The sequence below is a fragment of the Electrona antarctica genome, assembly GCF_951216825.1.
Source record: "Electrona antarctica genome assembly, chromosome: 6".
NCBI classification, from domain to species: domain Eukaryota; kingdom Metazoa; phylum Chordata; class Actinopteri; order Myctophiformes; family Myctophidae; genus Electrona; species Electrona antarctica.
Genome location: NC_136811.1, coordinates 12,712,869 through 12,735,912, shown reverse-complemented (window position 1 = coordinate 12,735,912; position 23,044 = coordinate 12,712,869). Strand labels below are relative to the sequence as shown.

Genomic DNA, 23,044 nt, shown 5'->3' with positions numbered 1-23,044 from the left:
TCAGTCTCGATTCCCACCAGTCACATCTAGTGCTGTACAATCATTCGAATAAAGATCTCATTTCTAAATTTGAGCAAGAATCGTGCAGCAGTAGTTAGTCTGTCTTAGGTTTTTGCTACAAGAGAGAGACTTTAAGAGTGGTTTAAGTCAAGCACTTTGATGTTGTCTGTTTAAAGACAAAAGACAATAAATATTTTCATGGAAAAATAGGAATCGTCAGTGAGAATCATGATCTCAATTCTTGTGGGGGAAAAAAAAAAATCGAGATTCACATTTGAGCAAGAATCGTACAGCACTATAGTCACATCCCGGACATACTACGTCTTCTAGCCAGATCTGCGTTTACAGCAAGAATGACTGACATGTTCTGCCACTCGGCTCAATAACCACACCAGAAATAAATGGGCCAGAACCACAGAATCATCCCAGCGAGCAGAGAGAGAGGGACTTCTCTGACCTCGTCTTCTCAGACTACCACTAAACCACCTCCTCAAACCGGCCGAGTTCATTCATTTAGAAGTTCTACAAGACTACAGCAACAGTTTTTTGAGTGGTGCAAACCACTCCAATAACCAGCTTTGTCTGTATCTATGTATGTGTGTACCTATACGTGTGTGTACCTGTACGTGGGACCCAAAGAAATGAGCATGGTTACTGTGGTCACTGACATTACGTCAGACCACAGCTGATCAGGCTATATAAGACCTTGCACCACTCAGTTCACACGGGTGTGATTTTTTTATATAGATGTTATGCAGGGTTTCTTCTGAAACGGTTTAGTATACTGGTGCCATTCACGCGTACTAAAGACACGCCACTGGGTGTCCGAGCACTTGAGAGACACACACGTATAGAGCGTCGCAGTCCCGCCCCCTTTCATGACGACTCCAGGCCCAGGAAATTAATCACAATGCATTTTTCCCATAGACATTTCAAAAAGTATTTATTTAAAGACCTTTTAAGCGTCGTACGAAGCCAACTCGAGTCGTGACAAATCATGACAACACACACAATATTTTGGACCAAACAAATAATTACATAGAAGAAAAACAACAAAGAAAGTGTTGTAACCTGCCGTTTTTTTCTACTTTCTAATTCTTTGTTTGGCCCGAAATATTGTGTTTGTTGTCATGATTTGTCACGACAAGAGTTGGCTTTGTCCGCGGCGTAAACGTCTTTAAATACTTTCTGAAATGTCTATGAGGAAAATGAACGGAGAATCGTTTCCTGGGGGGGGCGGGACTGCGACGCTCTATAGGAAGAGACATGCGATTGTCTACAGCCCCCCCCCCCCCCCCCCCCAAGACCAACTGTAAGGGTCGGAAGTGACATTTGGTAATAACTACATTGGGGAGAAAATGTTGTCACAGAAGGAGCTCAGCTATTTTCAGGTTGTGTCTACAGTTGCTGGAATGGAAAAGAGCCATTTGAAGCCTGAACACCACAAACGCACCACTACCCGCATCATGCACAGATGAAGATAGACACTCACGCACACACCTGCATGCACACAGATAGCCCACACAAAGACACAAACATGCATGCACAGAGCATCATGTTAGCTATTTTGTGTGTTGAGGCTGTTGGTGTTATATAACTACAAAGCCTGACCCCCCCCCCCATCCCCACACCCCACCCCCCATCCCCCCACCATCTCCAGGAGGCAGACTGAGAGCAAAGAGGAGGAGATGTAGGGGAAGGATGGCGAGATAAACAGGAAACTAAGATAATTATAAGGCATTCCACTGTTAGCCCACCTCTCCTCTCCTCTCCTCTCCTCTCGCTCCAACCAATAATGCCTAATGCATGGTCCACGGAGGCATTTTAAATGGTTCGTTCACTCAAGATAGACGCTAGTGTAAATAGTCTGTTGATGCTCTCTCGGACAGGAATGTCTGCAAACATCAAGAACAGGCACATCAAACCATGAACAAAAACAAAATAACAATAAATACCAAAATAATTATGTTTTTGTTTTAAAAACATACAATTTAAACCTGTCCTGACTCTCCTGAGCTGGACGCCGGTCGTAGAGTGAAAGGTGTGGTCTCATCATGATGTTGACATTGTGTGGTTTGTAATGCTACCGACAAAGTGATGTTGTGTTCTGTCTGTGTTGTATTGATCGGCAGCAAAGAGACGCCATTAAGATACAACGATAAGCAATGGGCTAATGCACAGCGCACGCACGCGCGCACAAACGCGCGCACACACACACACACACACACACACACACACACACACACACGCGCAACAACACACACTCTCCACCGGCGGAATACTAAACAAAAACACATTCATGCGCTGCCTGTCTCTCAAATGTGCAGACTCTCTCTCTCTCTCCTTCTATCTCCCACCCAGTTAACCAACACACAAACCAGTAAATGATCCTCCCTCTCCCTCCCTCCATCCAGGGTGGATGGCTGCATGTCGTTAGTGGTGGTGAGGCTGTAATGAAACAGTCCAGGAGGACGATGGTCTGACTCTGTGGGACACACGGGCCACGGCGGCTCAACCCATCTGTCAGTCCAGCCTTTGTCCTCCTCTACTATACAGTTGGGTGCCACCGATATTGTCCCTTATCATTTAACCCATTTAGGCCTGACCTCAACATTTAAAAAAAATCTTTTTTTCAAAAATAGCAGACCTACAAGCTCGTAGCGCGCCACTCGGTGGCGCGCTATGAGCTTGTAGATCTGCTATTTTTCAATAGCTAAATTATAACATAATGTTTAAAACACCAAAAGGGGTTCCCGCCCAAAATGGGTTAACTGTCCTTTTGCGCAGATCACGCAAACCTCAGCAAAAAGAAAAGGACAATATCGATGGCCTCCAACTGTAGCACCGTGCCCAACACTCAACACACGCACACTCAAGACAGTGGACATATTGAACATACACACCTTCACCTGACTAGACAACACAACACAACACAGGGTTTTTTACTTGTTTTATTTGGCCATGTCATCATTATAGACACAATTGCTAAATTGCCTCAGTTTAGCCTGGTTTCCAGCCCACAGACCCCGTGCACTAAGTGAACTGAGTGAACTGCTTCAGGAAGCGTCAGAGTCTGAAAATCTGATCAGTTCAGACTGAGCTTTGTAGATTGGCTATGTTCACCATTTCTTTTGGCGATTATTTAAATAGGGCTTAAGAGGTTAAAGGCTATATATCAGTAATTTTTTTTCCAGCTGCCGATATCCAATCAATGTTCAACTTCAACTTTATTGTTACATTGTTGCCGGTTTACATGTGTAAAAAATGGAGTGAAATTATTCTTCGTACAAGCTCCCATATGTAGTTTTCAGAAAGGGATGAAGAATGGAGGTAGAAAGAAAGAACAATGAAAACAGATATTATATTCAAATATTCCTGATACGAGTAGAGTCAAATATATACATAATACAAGCAGCTCAGATATTCCAGAATACAGCTATGAGTAGAGTCAAAGATTCCAGACTTTGTCCTGATGCCACTACAAGACATGCATGGTTATTGGTTAGCTACAGATGTTTTGCATTCCAGTTACTGCATTTGAATTGAAAGAAAACAAATTATATAGCTAGTATTCGCTGTTTACGCAACACATGGATAACAAACCGACCTGACCCCGAGTCAATAAACACCAAAACGATTTGCTTTGTTTTTTTATTATGTTTGCAAACTAAGTAGTTGTATGAGCAACAGGCTGTCCCTTGGTTTTTACAGCCATTGTTAGTGTTGGTGATTAGCAGGGCTGTGACACTGACAGGAAAACCGTGTGTGCGTGCGCTGCGCTGCGTGCGTGCACGTGTGACGTGTGTGTGTGTGTGTGTGTATGAGTCTGTGATAAACCATCGGTACAGATGAAGATATTTGCATATATAAATATCTCCAAATATATTTGAAAGCCTGGGCCATGTACATAAACTGACCACGAGTGGCCTAACAATAGCTAGCATTACAAAGAGCAAAGCCAAACAACTTGCCAAAATTGCTCTGTTTCGGCTGTTATACTAGGCAGTTTTGTCTGTGTGGAGGAGAAAGTGCCATGTGTATCCTTAGGTGCCCATGAACTGTCAACCCCGTTACAAGGTGTTACATTAGTCTCCCTGTTAAATGAATTGTAATTTGTGGATTCAAATGTGTGTGTGAGAGAGAGAGAGAGAGAGAGCGAGTGCGAGAGAGAGAGAGAGAGAGAGAGAGAGAGCGCTCAGGTCTCTGGTTTATTCCAGGTCTTATTGAACGTTTCACCACACTTCCATGTACAGCAAAGCACGTGTTCCGTCATGTCTAACTGACTGCACATCCTAGTTCAACAAGCTGATCCACTCTGTGTTTGTTTTATGTAAAAACCAAACCACCAGCATTGCTAACAGCTAACAACACACATGCCCGTGTGCCTACATGCCTAGTGTGCGGCTAACGGCCATTAGACTGGTTACTTTCCACTGTCTGACACGGCATTCACCAGTGACCTGACCCAGTGGCCTAAACCTTGACCTAACGCTAATCCTAAAATAACTGCTTGGAAAGTGAGGAGGAGCAATAGGATTCTACTGCTTTCAGTCCTCATATGACTCCTTAGTTCATGTACATGTTTTATATCTGCTGGCTTTCTCTCACCAGCACAAGATACTGTGATTTCTTCTATATCTGCTGCTATTTATATGTGCTACAAATGTTGTCTCTACTTGCAGAAGACTATGCATATTCTGACATGCACCATATGTACATTTGACAGTGTATATTTGATATTATTGGGTCTTCTGGTTATATCCGACTTTGTTTATGTTGGGAGCTTGTACAAAGACTTTCACCCATGGAGTTGAAGCTGAGTCACAGTGACGAGGAGGACACGACGACACCATCTCCATTGCCATAATGACACCATAAAGAAATATAATATTTAACAGGTGGTAAAGTACGCACACATACAGTAAGTAATGGAACACTGACACTCAAGTACGCATGTTGTATAGATCAGTGGTCCCAAAAACCTTTTAGCTCGAATAAACCCAAAAAAATAATTTGATGTCTCCATGGACCCAAACTAGTGAAATTTGCCGATCTACAAGCACACAAGACAAAGACAAGACAAGACGAGCTTGTACATCTGCTATTTTCAATACTTCTGAAAAGTATTTTACCCCTCTACTTAATGGATTTTTTTTAATGAATTTCTTTTGAAATGGGGTATTATTATTTTTGTATCTTTTGAAATAATAATTAAAAACTAAATGCAGGAAACAAATAGGGGTATTCTCAACCGCAATTGGTCTGTGACCCACATAATGGGTCCGGACCCACTGTTTGGGAAACAGTGGTATAGATGGAGCAGGTTAGTTAGATTCATGTCCAGTCATGTCTCATGTGGGTTTATTCAGCTAGTCAATTCCTGCTATCACTGTGTGGCTGCATGCAAACGCACAGTATCAGACCGCGCGCACGCACGCACGCACGCACACACACACAGCTCCCATTTGCATGCTGCTGCTGGCGGAATCGTTTCGTTTCTGCTTCTGTGTAAAGTATGTCTAAAGTATATGTCTACATAGGACAGAGATCCTATTACAATCTGCTGCTCCTGGTGGAAAATAGGTTGAATCATCGCTTTGTGAAAACTGTGCTCCTAAAATTAACATCTCATCTACACATTAATAATCTCAGGGGCGGATGTGAGCACTTCAGAGGCCCTGCCAAGTGCTACTTCCAACTGGGACAGTGACTGATTGCTTCGCTGGCCTGATGTGACTTTTTATTGGCCCGCGGGCCACCGGACACCGCTTGCTTCTAGAACCGTGGCACGGTCAGGTCTATAGACAGGCCATTATTCCGTTTAGATGTCTGCGTATTGACAGAGCCGTCCCGTCGTAGACATAGGCTGGTCCCCATGTCCAAAAGGGCAGCTCCGTTTTCTTTTACTAAACAGATCCTTGTGGGAAGTGCTAGGCATGTCTACTGCTGTTGCTATGAGACCACCGACTACCTGTTTGAATGGGGAACAAGAGAGGCTGATGAAAGGGATGTCTGTCTGTCTGTCTGTCTGTCTGTCTGCCTGCCTGCCTGCTCCTGCCTCATCTTTACGTTTCTATGATCACAACTGTTTGTAAAGCGGTTCGAGCCAAGTTCTATGTATGAAAGTAAAGCAGCTTTTCAAAGAGCATCGTCCCTAAAGCAGTAAAGACATGCTAAGATCTGGTGTGAACTGTAAGTAAGCAAAGTTCTTTGTTTACCCAGGGAAGTGGACTAAGCTCGAGATGCTTGTTTACAGCCACACCCTGCTCATAGAACATTTCATGGTAGGGGTTCAATGCCTTGCTCAAGGGCACTTCAGCGGTGGTAATTTTAACGTGCCGGTCCGGGGATTCGAACTGGCGACCTTCCGGTATCAAGACCGCTCCGCAAACCGTTCGGCCACCGCTGCCATTGTAAACATACTATATTCAATATACGGTACACCAGGGCATCGTTCACTTTATAAAGAACGAGAAACCAGTACCGAGGAGTTTCCAATATTATGGAATCATCATCTGGACATGTCTAGTCCTATACTGAGTCATTCAATCACAACAGAAGTTATCTCATCATCATGACACTTTCCATTGCGTTCCTCAACAAAAAAAGACCATGCTATTTATGGTCTTGACCTGGTCTATGGTCTTTAAAGATTCCAAGCCAGAACCGAAACGTTTTTTGATAATGCTGCTCCTCGGATTCTTGATTACTTTTTTGTTGTTGCTGTTGCTATTCTTCTTGTTATAAGAAAGTACTATTACTATTATTGCTGCTACAATATGTCTAAGGAATAAGAACTAAATAATAATATTCTTATGCACCTGTACACAAGATGTAATAATAAAGCCACAGTAACTAAGACCTACAGTAAGCACATGGGAGCTAAGCAAAGCAAAGCAAAGTTCTGTGTTTACCCAGGGAAGTGGACTAAGCTCGAGATGCTTGTTTACAGCCACACCCTGCTCATAGAACATTTCATGGTAGGGGTTCAATGCCTTGCTCAAGGGCACTTCAGCGGTGGGAATTTTAACGTGCCGGTCCGGGGATTCAAACCGTTCGGCCACCGCTGCCTCATCAATGATGGTACATGTTGCGCTCCACCCGAGCAATCTATCTCCCAGTGGTCTCTAGCGCAATGAAAAGAGGGCAGACACCCGTTGTTCTCGGCCGTTACAGAAAATAAGCCACCCCAACCTACTGATGTCATTTCTATGGCATCACAAAACAGAAAGTGAAATTGAACTTTCCTGATGAGATTTTTAACTGATGACTTCTCTCCAAACCCGAGCTCAGAACAGGTCAGCTCCATATATGGAGATCTAAGGGTTTGAGGTCAGTTGCTAGCCAATATTGAGGACATCAGGGATCTCCATATATGGGCTAAAATATTGATGATATCAGGGATCTCCATCCCTGATGATGTCACGTGCTCCATCCCTGATGTCACGTGATGTCTCTCACCACGACCAACCAACACACCGATGGGAAATGCCCGATTAACCATAGTTCTTCGGTCGCAATAATATATTTCATAAAGTCTGAATAATGCAAGATCTGACAATGAGGCTAAAGCGCAAAGCCTCCTCCCCACTTGTTTTTTGTAATAATCTTGCATAATGCTTGCTGTTTATCAGAAATGGACATTCTAAAATAAAATGTAAAGATATTTTAAAAATATATTTTCGTGAACGGAAAAAGATGAACAGATGACAGCTTCCGTTATCGGCTTTCAGGATGTGTAGTTCCAGACTCTATACTAGCATTTGGAGATAGTGGAATAGTTGTCTGGCTACTCAAAGCTCTGAGTAATAATGACTAATTGCATCATTTGAAAATATTGAAGTTACAATCCAGCCTACATAAAACGAATAGCCTTCATGTAAGATCCGTTTTGAGGTGGGCTTTGTGGTTGTTGTGAAATGATTCAGCTACCTCAATAACTGTCACAATATTCAGCTTGTTACCCTGGCCTACATGGAGAAGAGGAGAGATGAGAGGAGTCAGAGAGAGGAGGAGGGATGCTCACACAGGAGAGAAGAGTGAAATGAAGAAAAGAGGTCATGGAAAGAGGCTTGTAAGAGAGAGAGAGAGAGAGGCAGAGACAAAAGATGCTCAGTATCTACGGCAGTCTCGCTGTAACCACCCAGTCAATATAATTAGGTCAACCTAATTGGTAAGCAAAATGATCTACCATAATCAATTCAATTGACTGTAGAAATCGACCATTTTAACATATTCACTCCGGAACAGAAGCTTGGGTCAACAACATGGACAGCTGAGATCCGCCGCTTGTGGCTATTACAAAGAGGGGAAGTGAAACTCTACAGCTGTTATTTATAATATTATACGCATGAGGACATTTTTAATTTACAAATTGTATCATCTGCTCTCTGTTGGCTGTGTGTAAACCATGTGGGTCTTCTCAGCATGGGGTCGGGGAACCCCTCTGGGTCTTTGAGGGGGGTTCCAGCAGCAAAAGCAAATAAAGTACATACCAAAATGAAGCCTATATTTTGATCTGTCTTGACTGTTATCTCTAGGTCTACAGCACATTGAGTAAAGGGATTCTGGACCAAATGAGACCATGTGACCAAAATCGTGTCCAACAGTAACAAATCTTCCCAGATTGCTGTCCCAGAAATTAAAAACAAATACATTTCATCAAATGGGTGTCTGTGGGCCTATAGTGCACATCAAATTAGGGGTCCTTGAAATGATAAGGGATGTGAGTGTGACTGACAAGCCAGCTGATGGTTGTGTTCAGCTGGCAGTCAGTGGAGCCATGAGGAGAGACATGTTCATTCAGGGAGGGGCCGGCTGGCTAGTACCATGGAAGGGTCTGTCTGCTCGAACAGACTTACAGACATGTATCAACAACATGACTATTTATCAATATTACTATTAATATAACTATGCGAAGTCCATGTGTTCTGCTGAAGCAGGCAGACCTGTCGGAGCTAACCGGCTAAACGCTACTTTGGCTGCTAAAAACAGACAATGGCCATTTGTCACCAAGTTGAGCGGCACGAGGAGAAGAGTTACACCAGAGCGGTGAACTTATCGAATTGTGTAACCGCCAGAGGTCACTGTTCTGTTTACATCTTATAGAGAGTATGCGCATGCTTAAAGTGAATGGCACATCGAGTGGCAAAGCAACAGGCAAAGTGAGTTTAACATTGTTTAATGTTGTTTAATGCAATCAGATATGACTTTTCTGTGTGGATGTATGGGCTGTCAAGGCCAGAAAGTAGTTTTTTGCCACTCAGTAGGCGTTCCTGCATAACTTCCTGGTTTGATGATGCTGTCACGCGCATACCCTCTATTGACTAGCTAATTATTTGAGAAATTAGACTTTTCTCAGTGGGAACTGGGAAGGTAAGATATAAAAGACCTGTATTGATCCCGATGAGGTAATCCTAGCCCTGGTCCAGTGCGTATAGCTCTCTCTCATTGGACCAGGGCTAGGGTAATCCAAGCGCCAAAGACAGTACAGCAGTTCAAAACAGGTTACAGGGCAAAATAAAAGTATAGTAGTCTAGATAGCATTATGGAGAGACACTTCTAGATCTGTGATCTGGTGCTACTCTCCTATTGAACAAACTTGGGAAAATTCTCATTCTAATACTCTGCTACTAAAATGTGGAATGCCCTGGCTGACACCATCCATCAAACAGGCCTAAATTCCATCTTTTCAGGAGACCAAAAGGGGGGGGGGTAACTCACTTTTCCATAAGGAGATGGCATTCACTCCTTATATTTGTACGTCTCTAAATGTTATGATGAATTGAAAATGGTGGACCCTATTGTAAACAAGTGTAATGCTTTATGGTGTCGTCCACAGTTAACAGTGTTTGTATTGAGTTGTGCTTGAAATGTACTGTAATTCTGCAAACTGTTAATAAATACTTCAATCAAATCAAACTCACTGCTGCCATTTTCCCTCATTTTCTGCATTTCTACATGTCAAAGGACACTGTCTTAATTTCCCTGTATGTTACATGGAAATGAACCCCATCCATTAATTGATTCATGCATCCATCCATTCATAAATATTCCTTCATTCATTTGCAGACAACAAACCAGGGCAGAGAGACCCCCTGCTGGAGTCGCAGTAATCGACAAGTCACATTTGCCTGTGTAACAGTGACGTTACTAATGGCAACAACGGCGCCAAGAAGCATCTCCGTTTGGCTTCAGGAGGACGTGGCTAGCTGCCTGGGTTAGCACCAATGCTAACAATAGCTAACAACAACTACTGTAACGTTATACTGGGTGCTGTAACGTCTTTTATTAAAGTGTTCACGACACAACCCGTCCAGTTAACAGCGGCTGTCATCACAACAACAACGACCATGACCAAAATGACTTTAACAACAACGTGTTGACGTTAATGTTGTGAAATTACAGTAGATATAGTGCATCATTGTACTGTAATTCCCTACAACAACCCACTCCGTTGGTATTAATGTGAGCCTAACGTCCATTAAAAATTGCTTTATATGGCGTTTTATTTTGGTAAAAAAACCAAACCAAAAATAAAACCTAAATAATAATGAAGTCCAACAACTTGAGCCAACACTGCTTCATGTGTACAGTCCTACGTCGACGTATAAATATGACTTTCTTATAACTCGTTACATTTATTTATAATGTATCATGTTAAAATCCCACTACATGAACAACAAGTTTGCCGTTTCAGCTAAAAATGACGTATTTTTAATTAATAAAATGAACCTGAATAATTTATAGAACTGTGTGTTGCAATAATGAAACATCAGGCAGGTTTTTAACGGTTAACCCCCTTAGTAGTGACTGCTGTTTTTTTCTTCTCCCCATTACGTAAGTAAGAATACAATACATGAAAGGATGGTGTTTTTTGTTAAATAAATATAAAACGCGCAGACAACATCTAAAAAATCTCTTACCACCATTCCGAAGTCGTGGGTCGGTGGACAGGCTGTCTGGTCGTTACGGAGGGACGCCGTGGTGAATGAAGATTATAATCCACTCTATAGACAGATAGATCCAGTGATACAATCACTACAACACGTTCAATTCATTGATTCGTTCGTTCATTCATTCGAACCGTTGTTCGTTGTTGTTGAGCGGCGTTCTGTGTGTTGATGAGGCTCATTATTCTTCTGACGTGATTTTCTCTCAATACGAAGAAGGAGCGTCTCTCTGAAACCGAGACACACACACAGATGAGAGAGTCAGTCAGAGGCTGAGAGGCGGTGTGGGAGCTGGGAGGAGAGGAAGGAAAGAGGGAGGTGTGTGTGTGTGTGTGTGTGTGTGTGTGTGTGTGTGCGCGTGCGTGCGTGCGTGTGTGTGTGTGTGTGTGTGTGAGAGAGAGAGAGAGAGAGAGACTGAGTAAAACAATTTGTTTTTATTCTACAGACGCTCAAACCAAAACAAATATAGGTATAGTAAAGTGTAGGCCTACATTTTTTATAATTTAAAACTGGTGAGATAATTCTACAAATTGGCTTGTATATTCCGTCTGTTAAAATGACACACACTTCATGATGTGCAGAGGTGTGCCACACATGTGTCACGTGTGTGACTCGTGTTGATAATGGAACCTTTACAATCTTCAGAAATATGACACTAGTGGTGCCTTAAATGAACCCCAGAGGAGACAACACATCATGGAAAGAGACAGGGACATGCGAGAAGAGACCAGTTCGGGGAAGGGGATGTTCATAAATACATTTAGATTGCATACAGTTGTGATGTATCATGTAGGCCTACTGCCTAGTAGGCCTACTACCATAGAGCAATGGGTGTGAAACATTGGAATGATCGTATTTTGTGCATAGCTGATGTATGAACTCTTAATTCTTTGCTTCCAATTCCCATTATAGATATAATCAGACTATCGCATTCCATTCCCGCTGCTTTCCAGATATTTTAATCCCCACACTGTCACACACAAATCCGACATGGACTCATCATCTCATTATGGCATTAAACTGGCTGTGGCCAGTGGCACGAAGTTAGAGTACCCTCTAGTGGACATAGTGGACAATGCATGTGAGCTCTTGAAATCCCAGTAAATGCTGTATGCAACTATTACAAAGTTCTTTGTTTACCCAGGGAAGTGGACTAAGCTCGAGATGCTTGTTTACAGCCACACCCTGCTCATAGAACATTTCATGGTAGGGGTTCAATGCCTTGCTCAAGGGCACTTCAGCGGTGGTAATTTTAACGTGCCGGTCCGGGGATTCGAACTGGCGACCTTCCGGTATCAAGACCGCTCCGCAAACCGTTCGGCCACCGCTGCCCCTATTGGTTGCCCCCTACATTGGTTCTCAAAGTGGGTTGCGCCTTCCGGGCACCCCCAGGGGTCCTTGGAGGGGTTCAAAGGGGCCCCCAGCAAAAACAGCTAACATAGCATTGCAATCATTTTAAGCACTTTATCAATTTATGTGAGGGCTATTAAAAAATAGCCGGTCTAAAAGCAGAATATTGGAAAAAATATACAAAAAATGTGGAAAAATGCAATATAAATGGGGTTTTTTTAACCACAAAATTTCTCTTCTGGGGATCCCTGGCACAGAATATTTTCAGATGGGGGTCCCCACAGTCAAATAAATATGAATTTGTGGGTCCTTGGTATGAAAAGGTTTGAGGATTACTGCACTATTACATTAATAGATCACAATCACATGATCAGAGGGACTTTATTTCAACATAATTTATCCAAATGATTCAGAGGCTTAACATGAAGTTTCTCGACTCCCTACCCAAACTCAAAACCAACCTAAAAGAATTCCTGTCCTGTCAAAATACAAGTGAACATAGTTTAACTCCTTGATAGTAGAATTCTCTGACCCCCTCCCCTCCCTTTTCTGTAAATAGGCTATACCCTGGGATATGTTGTAGTATACACTTGTATTGTTATTGTATTCCATGTATTATGCATTACTGATGAATTGAGTACAATGGAAACAAATTCCTGGGACTTTTTGACATCCTTTGTTTTAGCACCTTTGACTGTACTAACTGTACTGTTAATAATCATGTTAATAAAGTATTCAACCAATAAAACATCTTAGAATTAATGAATTTAAAAACCAAGCATTACAACAAAGTTATTAACACATGACAATATCTGTTACAACGGAGCAATTCAGATGCATTATGGGTCACATAATTATTGTACCATTATCTTTTAGGCAAAGAACTGAGGCATCCTGATAAGTGTTTGTTCACATACATTGCGTCAGGCTAGAGTGTAAGGGTGAGCAGAAAATGATTTATTTTCATATTTTGTACTGTACAACATTGTAAATCTGGATTGAAATGTCACAAGGTTTTACTGTCTGCAAGTAAAAAAAACACAAACAACAAAAACATGTATCTACAGCGGTTGAGGGAATCATTTTTAAACTACATTCCGGAACTTATGTTAATGAATAAAACATTTTAACACATCTGTATGGTATATGTATGGTAATACAATACTAGCACATTTGGTGTTGGGTAGGACACCTACTGGCTGACACTGTCGATAAAGTTATTTGAAGCAGACTGTGTACTAGACTGGACACTATAGATTCCACCTTTATTGTAATCCGTATACCGTTGCAATTACATCTGTCCGTCAGGAGAGGGAGAGAATGGACATAAAATGTCCATTGTTAAATTGTATAGCTTCAAAAACAAACATTTACCGATTTATATGGACAAAAATCAGTGTCCTGTTGGTAGCCTCTCACTCACACACATACATTAAAAAAAACACACGCACACTACTATCTGAGGCCAAGCTTCTTCTTCTCTCTCTGTTTCTTGCGGACCACCTCAATGTTGCGATCTTTCCACATGCTCTTCCTCAGTTTGATGGGACGGCTCCCCACATATTTCCCTGGAAACACAGACAGTCAGTCATATAGACTCAGCACTGAAGTCTGATGTAATTTCACATCCTAACCATTCTGAATTCCCATACTATCTTTTTTTTTTTTTTTTTTTTTTTTTTTTAAATCGCGTTAAGAATGAATTGATAAAAAACAAATGAAAACAGTTTCACTCATATGGAAATGAAGAATCAACTGACTGCGAGAAAACACTAATGTTACTGCCGCCGACTGAGTTACATTTTCACTAGATACAGACTGTATCAAATATGTGTGACTGACTGTCCTAAACGATACAGGGACACCTACCCGACAATATCTTTGTTTATTTTTGGACCACAATGCTTATGAGAGACGATTTTAAGATGACCCAATGTTATTCTCCCTAGAGAAATTACTTTCGCAAACCATGGGATGAGCGATTGAGCGATTCATATTTGACCAGGAGTATATCTATACTTTATGACTCAAGTACTGGTGCCGAGTAATAATAATAATAATGAAATTAAACAATAAGAAAGAATAATTTGATCTTGCCGGGGAAATTCAGCTTAACCCAGTCGATTGCTGCCCAAGTGGTCAGACTTCAGCGCAAAGCAGACACCTAAACACATTTCCAGGGCCGTTGTTTCGAACCTGGGAACTTCCGTTTAATAATAATAATACATTTTATTTATAAGGCGCCTTTCAGGGCACTCAAGGTTTACCAGGTTTCACGCCCTCTCAATCCATTTAGGTACAAAAAGACTAGTAATAGAAAGCTTTGCCTTCAGCCATGCAGTAATGCATTTCTCACCGTTCATCTCTCTCATGGCTCTGACGTAGTCGTTGGGATCTTTAAAGCTCACAAAGCCGTAACCTTTAGTCTTCCCAGTGCGCTTGTCTCTCACCACCTGGTAGTAATAACACATGGAATGAAGCAAAATACAATCTCAGAGTCATGACTCAAACATTTTGTTGTCAGGCCTCATCCTAATCTACGATTTGTGAAAAGAGACTCCCCTCTCCCACACCCACGCACACCCCTAGACAATTAACACAGCATGTTAATGTTTAAGTATTATCAAACCCATGTTTTTGTGTTATCCTTTGAGAATTCCTTGCGTAATTGTACTTGATGTACTGTACTGTTTGCAACTTGATAATAAAGTATTCCATCAATCAATCAGTAATATTCTATTGCTAGTAATACCCTTTAAAAAACTAATAACCGAAAATAGTACCTTAGCTTTGAGGAATGAGGGATAGCGACTGAACGCTCTGGCGAGGATGTCATCATTTACCTCATTACCCAGGTCACCACAGAATATACGGAAATCATCTGCACAGACACAAGTATAGACAAGAGAATTGTATTTTTAATTTCATGTATATGTTAATATATTGCTATATAGTGTACACTGTATAGTATATCGTAGCTGCCAGGCAGAAAGCTTGTATCTCGATATTTCACGAAAGTAGTGTTTGAAATAGCACATCTACAACGCGTTGTGAACTTGTAGAGCAGTTATTTTCACTACAAAAAAAATAATAAAAAGGAACGGTTTTGAACATAGGTTTTCAACCAACAGCGACAATATACAGTATAAGAAAGTACAGTGGGCAGTTGGCATTGTGTAGGCAATTATGTATAATTACTATTATGTATATATATATATTGACACCGACAGTAGGAGGGAGACAGTATAGGAAAGAGACGGTAGGAAAGCTTAGAGAGACGGTGTGAGGGGGAAACAGTAGGAGAGCTGAGAGGAAAACGGTGTAGGAAAGACAGACAGTAGGAAAGCTGAGAGGGAAGACAGTGCATGAGACGCGGATAGCAGGAAAGGTGAGGACACAGTGTAGGAGAGCTGAGAGAAAAACGGTGTAGGAGAGACAGACAGTAGGAAAGCTAAGAGGGAAGACAGTGTATGAGACACAGACAGTAGGACATCTGAGAGTGAAACAGTATAAGAGACATTGGGAAAGCTGAGAAGGAGACGGTGATATCCAGTGGGTATATTTTTATTATTTTACCAGAGTCCCATTCCAGTAAACTCTGGTCCTCCCAGGCCGTTCCAGCTGCAGTACGAATACACTTCTTTGCCTTCTCCCCCTTCCCTTTCTTTTTCTCCTCTGCAGCGCCCTCTGCTGGCTGCTGGAACAAAGGAAAGAATACGCACCAAGACCAGTCAGGTTTTCAGTGCTTTTTACATGGAAAACAGCAGCACATTGCAAGTCAGTCTAAAGCTTTGCTTATTTGTTACAGATACTCTGCTGTATTTTCACACACACACACTTTAATTTCCCCATATTTTGTGATGGATGCAGTTCCTCTCGTGGAAGCTGGTCCTGGATGTGTGTGTGTGTACTGTACCTCTGTGCCGGGAGGTGGTCCAGGATCAGGCATACTGGGTCCTATAACAGCACTGTTGTCTTCAGCCTCTTTCTTCTCCAACAGACCTGCTGCCATGACTGCAGCCTGCTGCTCTGCTACTCGGGCTGCTAACTCCTCCTGGAAAAACACACACACACACACACACACACACACACACACACACACACACACACACACACACACACACACACACACACACACACACACACACACACACACACACACACACACACACACACACACACACACACACACACACACACACACACACACACACACACACACACACACACACACACACACACACACACACACACACACACACACACACACACACACACACAGAGTTAAAGACAGTGTTTTCTCTACACAGTACAACGCCCAAAACCTTTAAAAAAACCATTTTGTTTCTCCATCCCATCCTTTTTCATATGTTTACCACAGAATAGATTGTGTGATGGAACTAAATGATAAATCATGATATCCAATCTTCAAGGTCTCCTAGCCTATCCAGGAATTTGAACCAGACTGTGATCCTGTACACAGGTGTGTGTGTGTGTGTGTGTGTGTGCGTTACCATCCTAGCTTGTCTCTGAGCCCTGATGTCAGGTTTTTTGGGTCCAGCGACGGGGGCAGGGGGGGCAGAATAGACGGTTGGCGCTGCCTGGAAGACTGAGGGGGCGGGTTTGGCAGGGGCCTGCGGGGCGATTGGTCTAATGGGCTGAGGCGACACCATGGGAGCCATGTCATTAACCTGCAACACAGCGAGAGACGAGAGAGTTATAGAGTGAGCAAGAGTCAGAGCGTGAGATTTCACAGGAATGAGTGAGAGAAGGGTGTGAGTTACAGAGAGAAAAAGAGGCGTTACAGAAAACGATTGTGATCATCACACAGAGACATGCCACTACAGACGCAGACTCTTCAAAGTGCTCTGCCCGTAGAGTGGACCTACGAGTGGGCCATGCATAAACAGCTGATCAAATAAGAGGGAAAAATTGATTCAAGCAGATGAGTCACAAAGCAAAATATGAAACTTCTGTATTTGCCATTGCTACCACATCTACCACCATTCAAAACAGGACTGGAATGACTCTGCGCCTTGCACTTGACGTTGAGAATATTTAAACTTTTATGTGCGTCAAATACATCTGAAAAGAAAAACACAAAATGCTGTGCAACGGAGGAACGCAAGCCAGGAGGCCCTCTGTACCATAGGCAAACAACGGCTTTGCTGGCAACAAGTCTCTCGAAATGTGTGTGTGGCTGATAGCGAAGACAGTGAATTACCGAGCAGGAGAGAAAGTAATAGAGAACGAGTAATCAGAGAGTCAGTTACCGAGCAGGAGTAATCAGAGGGAGTGAACGGAGGGTTTCCACTGACCCGGGGCGCTGTGTTCATATGTGGATGCTGGGCCTGAGGCATAGCCTGAGGAGCTGCCTGGGGAGGGACATGGATATGCCCATGACCAGGACCATGGCCAGGACCATGGCCCTGCATGTGAGGGTGCATCATCATAGGAGGGGGCGGGGGAGGACGAGGGAGAGGGGGGGCCATCATTCCCGGATGGGTAGGCCCACGCATCATCGGCATCCTCGGACCACCTGCAGACACACACACAGAACAGATGCATGCATCACAAAAAATAAATACACACACACACACACACACACACACACACACACACACACACACACACACACACACACAAAACAATGTAATTTTTAAACATCAGCCTGTATGTCCAACAGTAATGTGGAAAAATCGTCTTTGAGAAGCAAAACCCATTTCCCTGCACACTGAACAAAGCCTAGTTATGTGTTGAAGATTTTCTTTATCATCCATGAGTGCTTTTAGTCAGCAAAACAGCATTCTAATTAACTCGTTTCAGATGTTATAGGACACACTTATTTCCTTCCATTAAATTACTTTATCCAAAGATTGTGCATTACATTCACCCATTCACACACCAATGGCAGAGGAAACCATGCAAGGCACCAACCTGCACATAGGGAGCAATTAGGAGTTCAGAGTCTTTCTCAAGGACACTTCAACACTAACTCTGAGGCCTCATTCACACGTATCAAACTCCAATCAAGCAAATGTTTGGTCGGTTCTTTTAGGCCACCACAATGCTTTTCCAATGGGAGTCACATGGTTTGACCAAACATTTGTGTTTGATCGGGGGGGAGGGGAAGAACACCACCAGCAATCAAACACAAATGTTTGGTCAAACCATGTGACTCTCATTGGAAAAGCATTGTGGTGGCCTAAAAAAATGACCAAACATTTGCTTGATTAGTGTTTGATACGTGTGAATGAGGCCTGAGGGAGCCCGGAATCGAACTGGGAACTGTGAGGTTCCCATCCGGCCACTCTACCCCTGAGCCACTGCCATCCCCACATCACTCATCTTTTTAGATAAACCATAGGAATTTCCCAGAGACATGTGTAAGAAAAAGTCAGTGGATTATTAGGTCTTACCGGGTCTCTGCAGGATGTGAGGGACAAAAGCTGGCCTCATCATGGGCGGAGGGAGGCGAAGAGGGGGGACTGTTGGAGGGACAGACAGACGGACAGTCTCATGCTTAATTTATGACCTTTGATTTTCCATTTTCATGTGAACTTCAGATTAACCGTGCTTTACAGTACAGTGTGGTTTTGCTCGTTTTAATTTAATTTACACATTTATACATGAAAACTAAAACAAGAGTACACTGGTGAAAACAAAAAAGTCAATAACAGTTTCTTATAGTTTTAGTTGATGATAATAACCACACAGATATTTTGTTTAGGAACCCATTATCAAGACTTCTGGTAATAGGCTCTTACATTTAAAATGCATCACCATCACAATATAAAAGTTCTATCTCAACAGTCCTGTAATATTCTTTAGTTCACTTTTCACTTCTGTTCTGTATTGCAGCTTTAATGAGTTAACCAATCATTATGAGCTTCTTGGTGTGGATTAATCTAAGACATTCCGTGTGTGTGTGTGTGTGTTACTGTCACCTGGTCCAACAAATGCAAGAGGTGGAGGCCCAACAAATGTAGCTGCTCTAGCATCCAATGTCTGCTGGACCTAAAAGAAAAAAGAGAGAGAGAGAGAGCAGCCTGGTTTTAACAGTCCTGTCCAGGATGGTTTTGAACAATTAGATGAGATAATCCCATTACAGTACATGGACTGTGGTAGGGCTTTCACTTCTAGTGATTTTTACTAGTCGACTAGTTGTTTTACTACCCATTATGTAAAATAATAATAATAATAATAATAATATTTGTACATTTAAAAACTGTCTACATTGTTGACTATAATCTAGCATTCTAGCTGATCTTGAGGCCTACAAAAACGGGGAAAAAACAAAAAACGTATTTTTATCAACTGGTACCAGCAAGATCAACTAGTCATACTAGTGGATTTACTAGTCGACTAGTTGCTTAAAGCCCTAGACTGTGGGGATACCAACCTGTCTGTAGGTGTTTGTTCCTATAATGGCTCGGATCACTGGTACAGTGGGTATCGGGGGAACAGCCAGAGCCGCCGGCACGGCATCCAGTCCACCAGGACCACCTGCTGGACCCGCTACTGGACCACCAAGAACCTCCTGCTCAAAGCTACACCACAGAGAGAGAGAGATGTTAGACAAATATAAACATTATTGCCTGTGTGTAGCATAAGTTAACGATCACATGATATGGTGGACCCGTGCATACAATCACGGATCCAGCATTTTGAAGTGATGGGCGATCTTATAATCGTACATCATACCTCTCCAGTGTGTACTATCAGCTACGGTATCCAGTGCAAGGACCAGACAACGCCAAATTGGTTGGAATACTCTTATACATAGCGAGGAAGACTATACTCAAGCTTTGGATTCATAGGGACGTTCCTACACTGGATGATTGGTACAAGGAGGTAATGACTGTGGTTCCTCTGGAGAAACTGACTTATCTCCTCCGTGATAACATGGAAGGGTTCACAAAGGTATGGGAACCAGTCTTAGATACAGTGGACCCTTCTAGACTGTGCTTCAATGTACCTTATTGAACAGTAGTGAATAACAAAGACTCTGGTGACCTGTAATGTAATGTAATCATGTCAAGACTGTGGTGTACTCGTTTTGTCTTTTTTTTTGTGTTTGTTTGTTTTTTGTCTGTGCATTGTAATGTCCGTATTGTGGTTCTTGTTGTTTTCCTATGCTATGTTGAAAAAAGAAAAATGTGTGGTTCTATATACATTGAATTGTGATTGAACAGTTGTGAAATCTCAGAGCCTCAATAAAAATACATTGAAAAAAAAAATAATCGTACATCATCATACATCCTCTCATTCCGGCCAATCAGAATTTGCGTCCTCCTCACCTTCATCTTCAATGTTTGCGTTACGCAATGTTTGTGTTTACACAAACACTACACATTGTCCATTCATTGTCAATGGCATTTAATGTTTGTGTAGGACAAAGTTTGCACATACACCAAAAGCTGGTTTATAGAAGGGACTAGCGCCCCTCAAAAAGGGCACAGTGTGGCACAGATTTATACAAAAACGGGACAGCTCTTGAAGCCGAGTTTTTATTTCATGTCTTGTACTTACAGAGCCATCTCAGCCTCCATCTCCTTCAGACGCTCTTCTCCTATCCCAGACTTCACCGCCATGCTGAAAACACAGACGACCAGTATCACTCCGTTTTTAGTCAATCAATATACGTCATCTAATAATTCATCAAGCAAATCAATCATATTTACAGGAATAAAGGAGGTGACAGTCCATTAAAAACACAACCACACAAAAAAACAGATGTTTGTGAGAGAGGGTTTTAAACTTGTGTTAGTGATAGACAGAGATCATTGATACAAGTTTAACACTTACATTTGTCAAAAGTGTTACCCTATCCTCAACTCATCCAAAGACCATATGCTAATGCTATTAAAAGACACTCAAATGCAGAAACTAAACATTCACAGATAGATCAATTCCATAGAGTCGTAACCACATAGTTGAACATTCACCTAAAAACAGATCTACAAGCTCACGACAACGCACGTCGCAAGCTTGAAGTTAGGCTATGTTCGCCATAGATATTTGGTGTTTACTGTTTAGAGGGGGAAATTACTATGTGGTCAACAAAGGGTCGTTTGGAGGATAAGACGAAAGTTAACCGCTCACACAAGCCCTATTCAAAATATTTTAAAAAGTTTGCCTATGACATGCACAAAATAGTGTGGTTAACTAGCTCTGATCCATAGCTCTAATGCGTCTAAATGCAACGCATTAGAGCTATGGACCAGAGCTAGTGATTAACCAACGCTCATGTCCTGTGATGGCCTAAAACACACAACCAGACATGAGTAGCTTTCTTCTGGCCGTTAGCTTTACTAGCTAGTTCTTCACTTATTTGCAGTTCTTCACTAATTCGCAAACTTGTTTGATATTTCTGTCGCAACAGATTGCATTGCATCGAGTACGGGTGAGCCATTAATGCAAGCGACGAAGAAATGGATAATTATGAAAAGTAAATCTTACTTTAAAGTGCGATACTTTCACCAGCCTTTGATTCTGTCTGGACGTTTGCTGCTCAATGTTGCTAGTATTAAATCTCGTAGTTTACTTCCGGCGCATGTCGCATAACTCTGGCGTCATATCCACCGCATCTCTGCCTCCCGCGCGCGCACACACACACGCACGCGCGCGCGCACACACACACACACACACACACACACACACACACACACACACACACACACACACACTTTATTGGCATGAGCAAACATACATTGCCAAAGCAAAAAGTGGAACAATACAATCAAAACAAAATGTATAGCCTACAATTGGAAGTCAGAATCTCCAATAAATCAATTTCTATGTACCAAGATCACTTGATGCAGATGCAGGAATACACACAATTAAATTAGTCTAGGATGGACAGGTGGTTATGTTCCATTTGATACAAAGAAGGGACTAAATTATTTTCGCTCCTATGCCACCAAAATGTGGAACGCCCTACCAACAGTCATTAAGACATGCTGTACATTAATCGCCTCGACCAAAAACCCTCCCACAGTGAACTGAGTGAGCAGTGGAGGCTGATGTATTATTCATCATACGTGTTCCGTGCTCTCGTTCTGAAAATGCGCGCTGATCTACAAGCTCACAACCCGTCACGTCCGTGACACATTGTGAGCTTGTGGATCAGTTATTTTCAGCAAGCAGAAATATGCAGGCTGTGAGTGAGTCAGTGACATTCAGAAACTTTTGCCATCACAATAAAAGCATATGAGCTTTCACAAGTTGGGGGTTCATTTCCCCATATAAAGACAAGCAAAGTGGAAAACTATTACACATTCAGTGGCATTTTCACATTGCAAAAGGGTGCAGGAAGGTTGGGCACAGGGCACCTACACATTGTGGGCACCTCAGTGTTGGCTATTTTTTCAAAATGTAAAAATATAAAATAAAATGAATAATGATGATGATAATAATATCATCAGTAGGCTCTCTTTACTCTTAAAAAAATAATAGAGTAAGTAAGAGTAAAGAGTAAAAAGAGCCTACTATCAGCTGTCCAGCAGTCCAAATATTAAATTAAATTTCAGAATGGTAGACCTGAGGCCTACCAGGCCATACCAGGCCTGGGGCCTACCATTGCATGGTATGCACGGTGTTAAACAAAGCTAGCGCATCGCGTCAAACCAACAATAACTCAAAGCTAGCCTGAACCATGACGGAGGACAAACAAAGAAACTCAGAGAGACAGATATACTGTTGCTTCTTAGACAATGGCTGAGAGCTGTATGTATATTTTC

At 42.2% G+C, this 23,044-nt stretch overlaps 2 protein-coding genes across 5 annotated transcripts in view; both read right to left on the bottom strand.

Annotated features, from left to right (window-relative positions):
• The window catches only part of arhgap33 (Rho GTPase activating protein 33), a 75,036-nt gene extending 63,795 nt beyond the window's left edge, over positions 1-11,241 (bottom strand). For both annotated transcript variants that reach the window (XM_079504758.1, XM_079504759.1), the window contains exon 1: positions 10,926-11,241. In XM_079504758.1, the coding sequence (XP_079360884.1) occupies positions 10,926-10,931 (6 nt within the window). In that variant the 5' untranslated portion in view covers positions 10,932-11,241. The remainder of the gene's footprint in view (positions 1-10,925) is intronic.
• A 1,997-nt stretch (positions 11,242-13,238) lies between these two features.
• On the bottom strand, positions 13,239-21,868 carry rbm42 (RNA binding motif protein 42). Of its 3 annotated transcripts, none has more exons than XM_079504767.1 (12): positions 21,765-21,868; positions 20,835-20,897; positions 19,705-19,852; positions 19,250-19,319; positions 18,722-18,790; positions 17,576-17,841; positions 16,817-16,993; positions 16,219-16,356; positions 15,879-15,999; positions 15,086-15,183; positions 14,659-14,755; positions 13,239-13,870 (listed from the first exon to the last, which is right to left on the bottom strand). In XM_079504767.1, exons 2-12 carry the CDS (start codon positions 20,894-20,896, stop codon positions 13,758-13,760), a joined length of 1,359 nt encoding a protein of 452 aa, XP_079360893.1. In that variant the 5' UTR covers position 20,897; positions 21,765-21,868; the 3' UTR covers positions 13,239-13,757. The 3 variants fall into 3 exon arrangements, with proteins under 3 accessions (XP_079360893.1, XP_079360894.1, XP_079360895.1); XM_079504768.1 differs by having other exon boundaries at positions 15,879-15,996; XM_079504769.1 differs by having other exon boundaries at positions 17,621-17,841.
• Between the last annotated feature and the right edge of the window lie 1,176 nt (positions 21,869-23,044).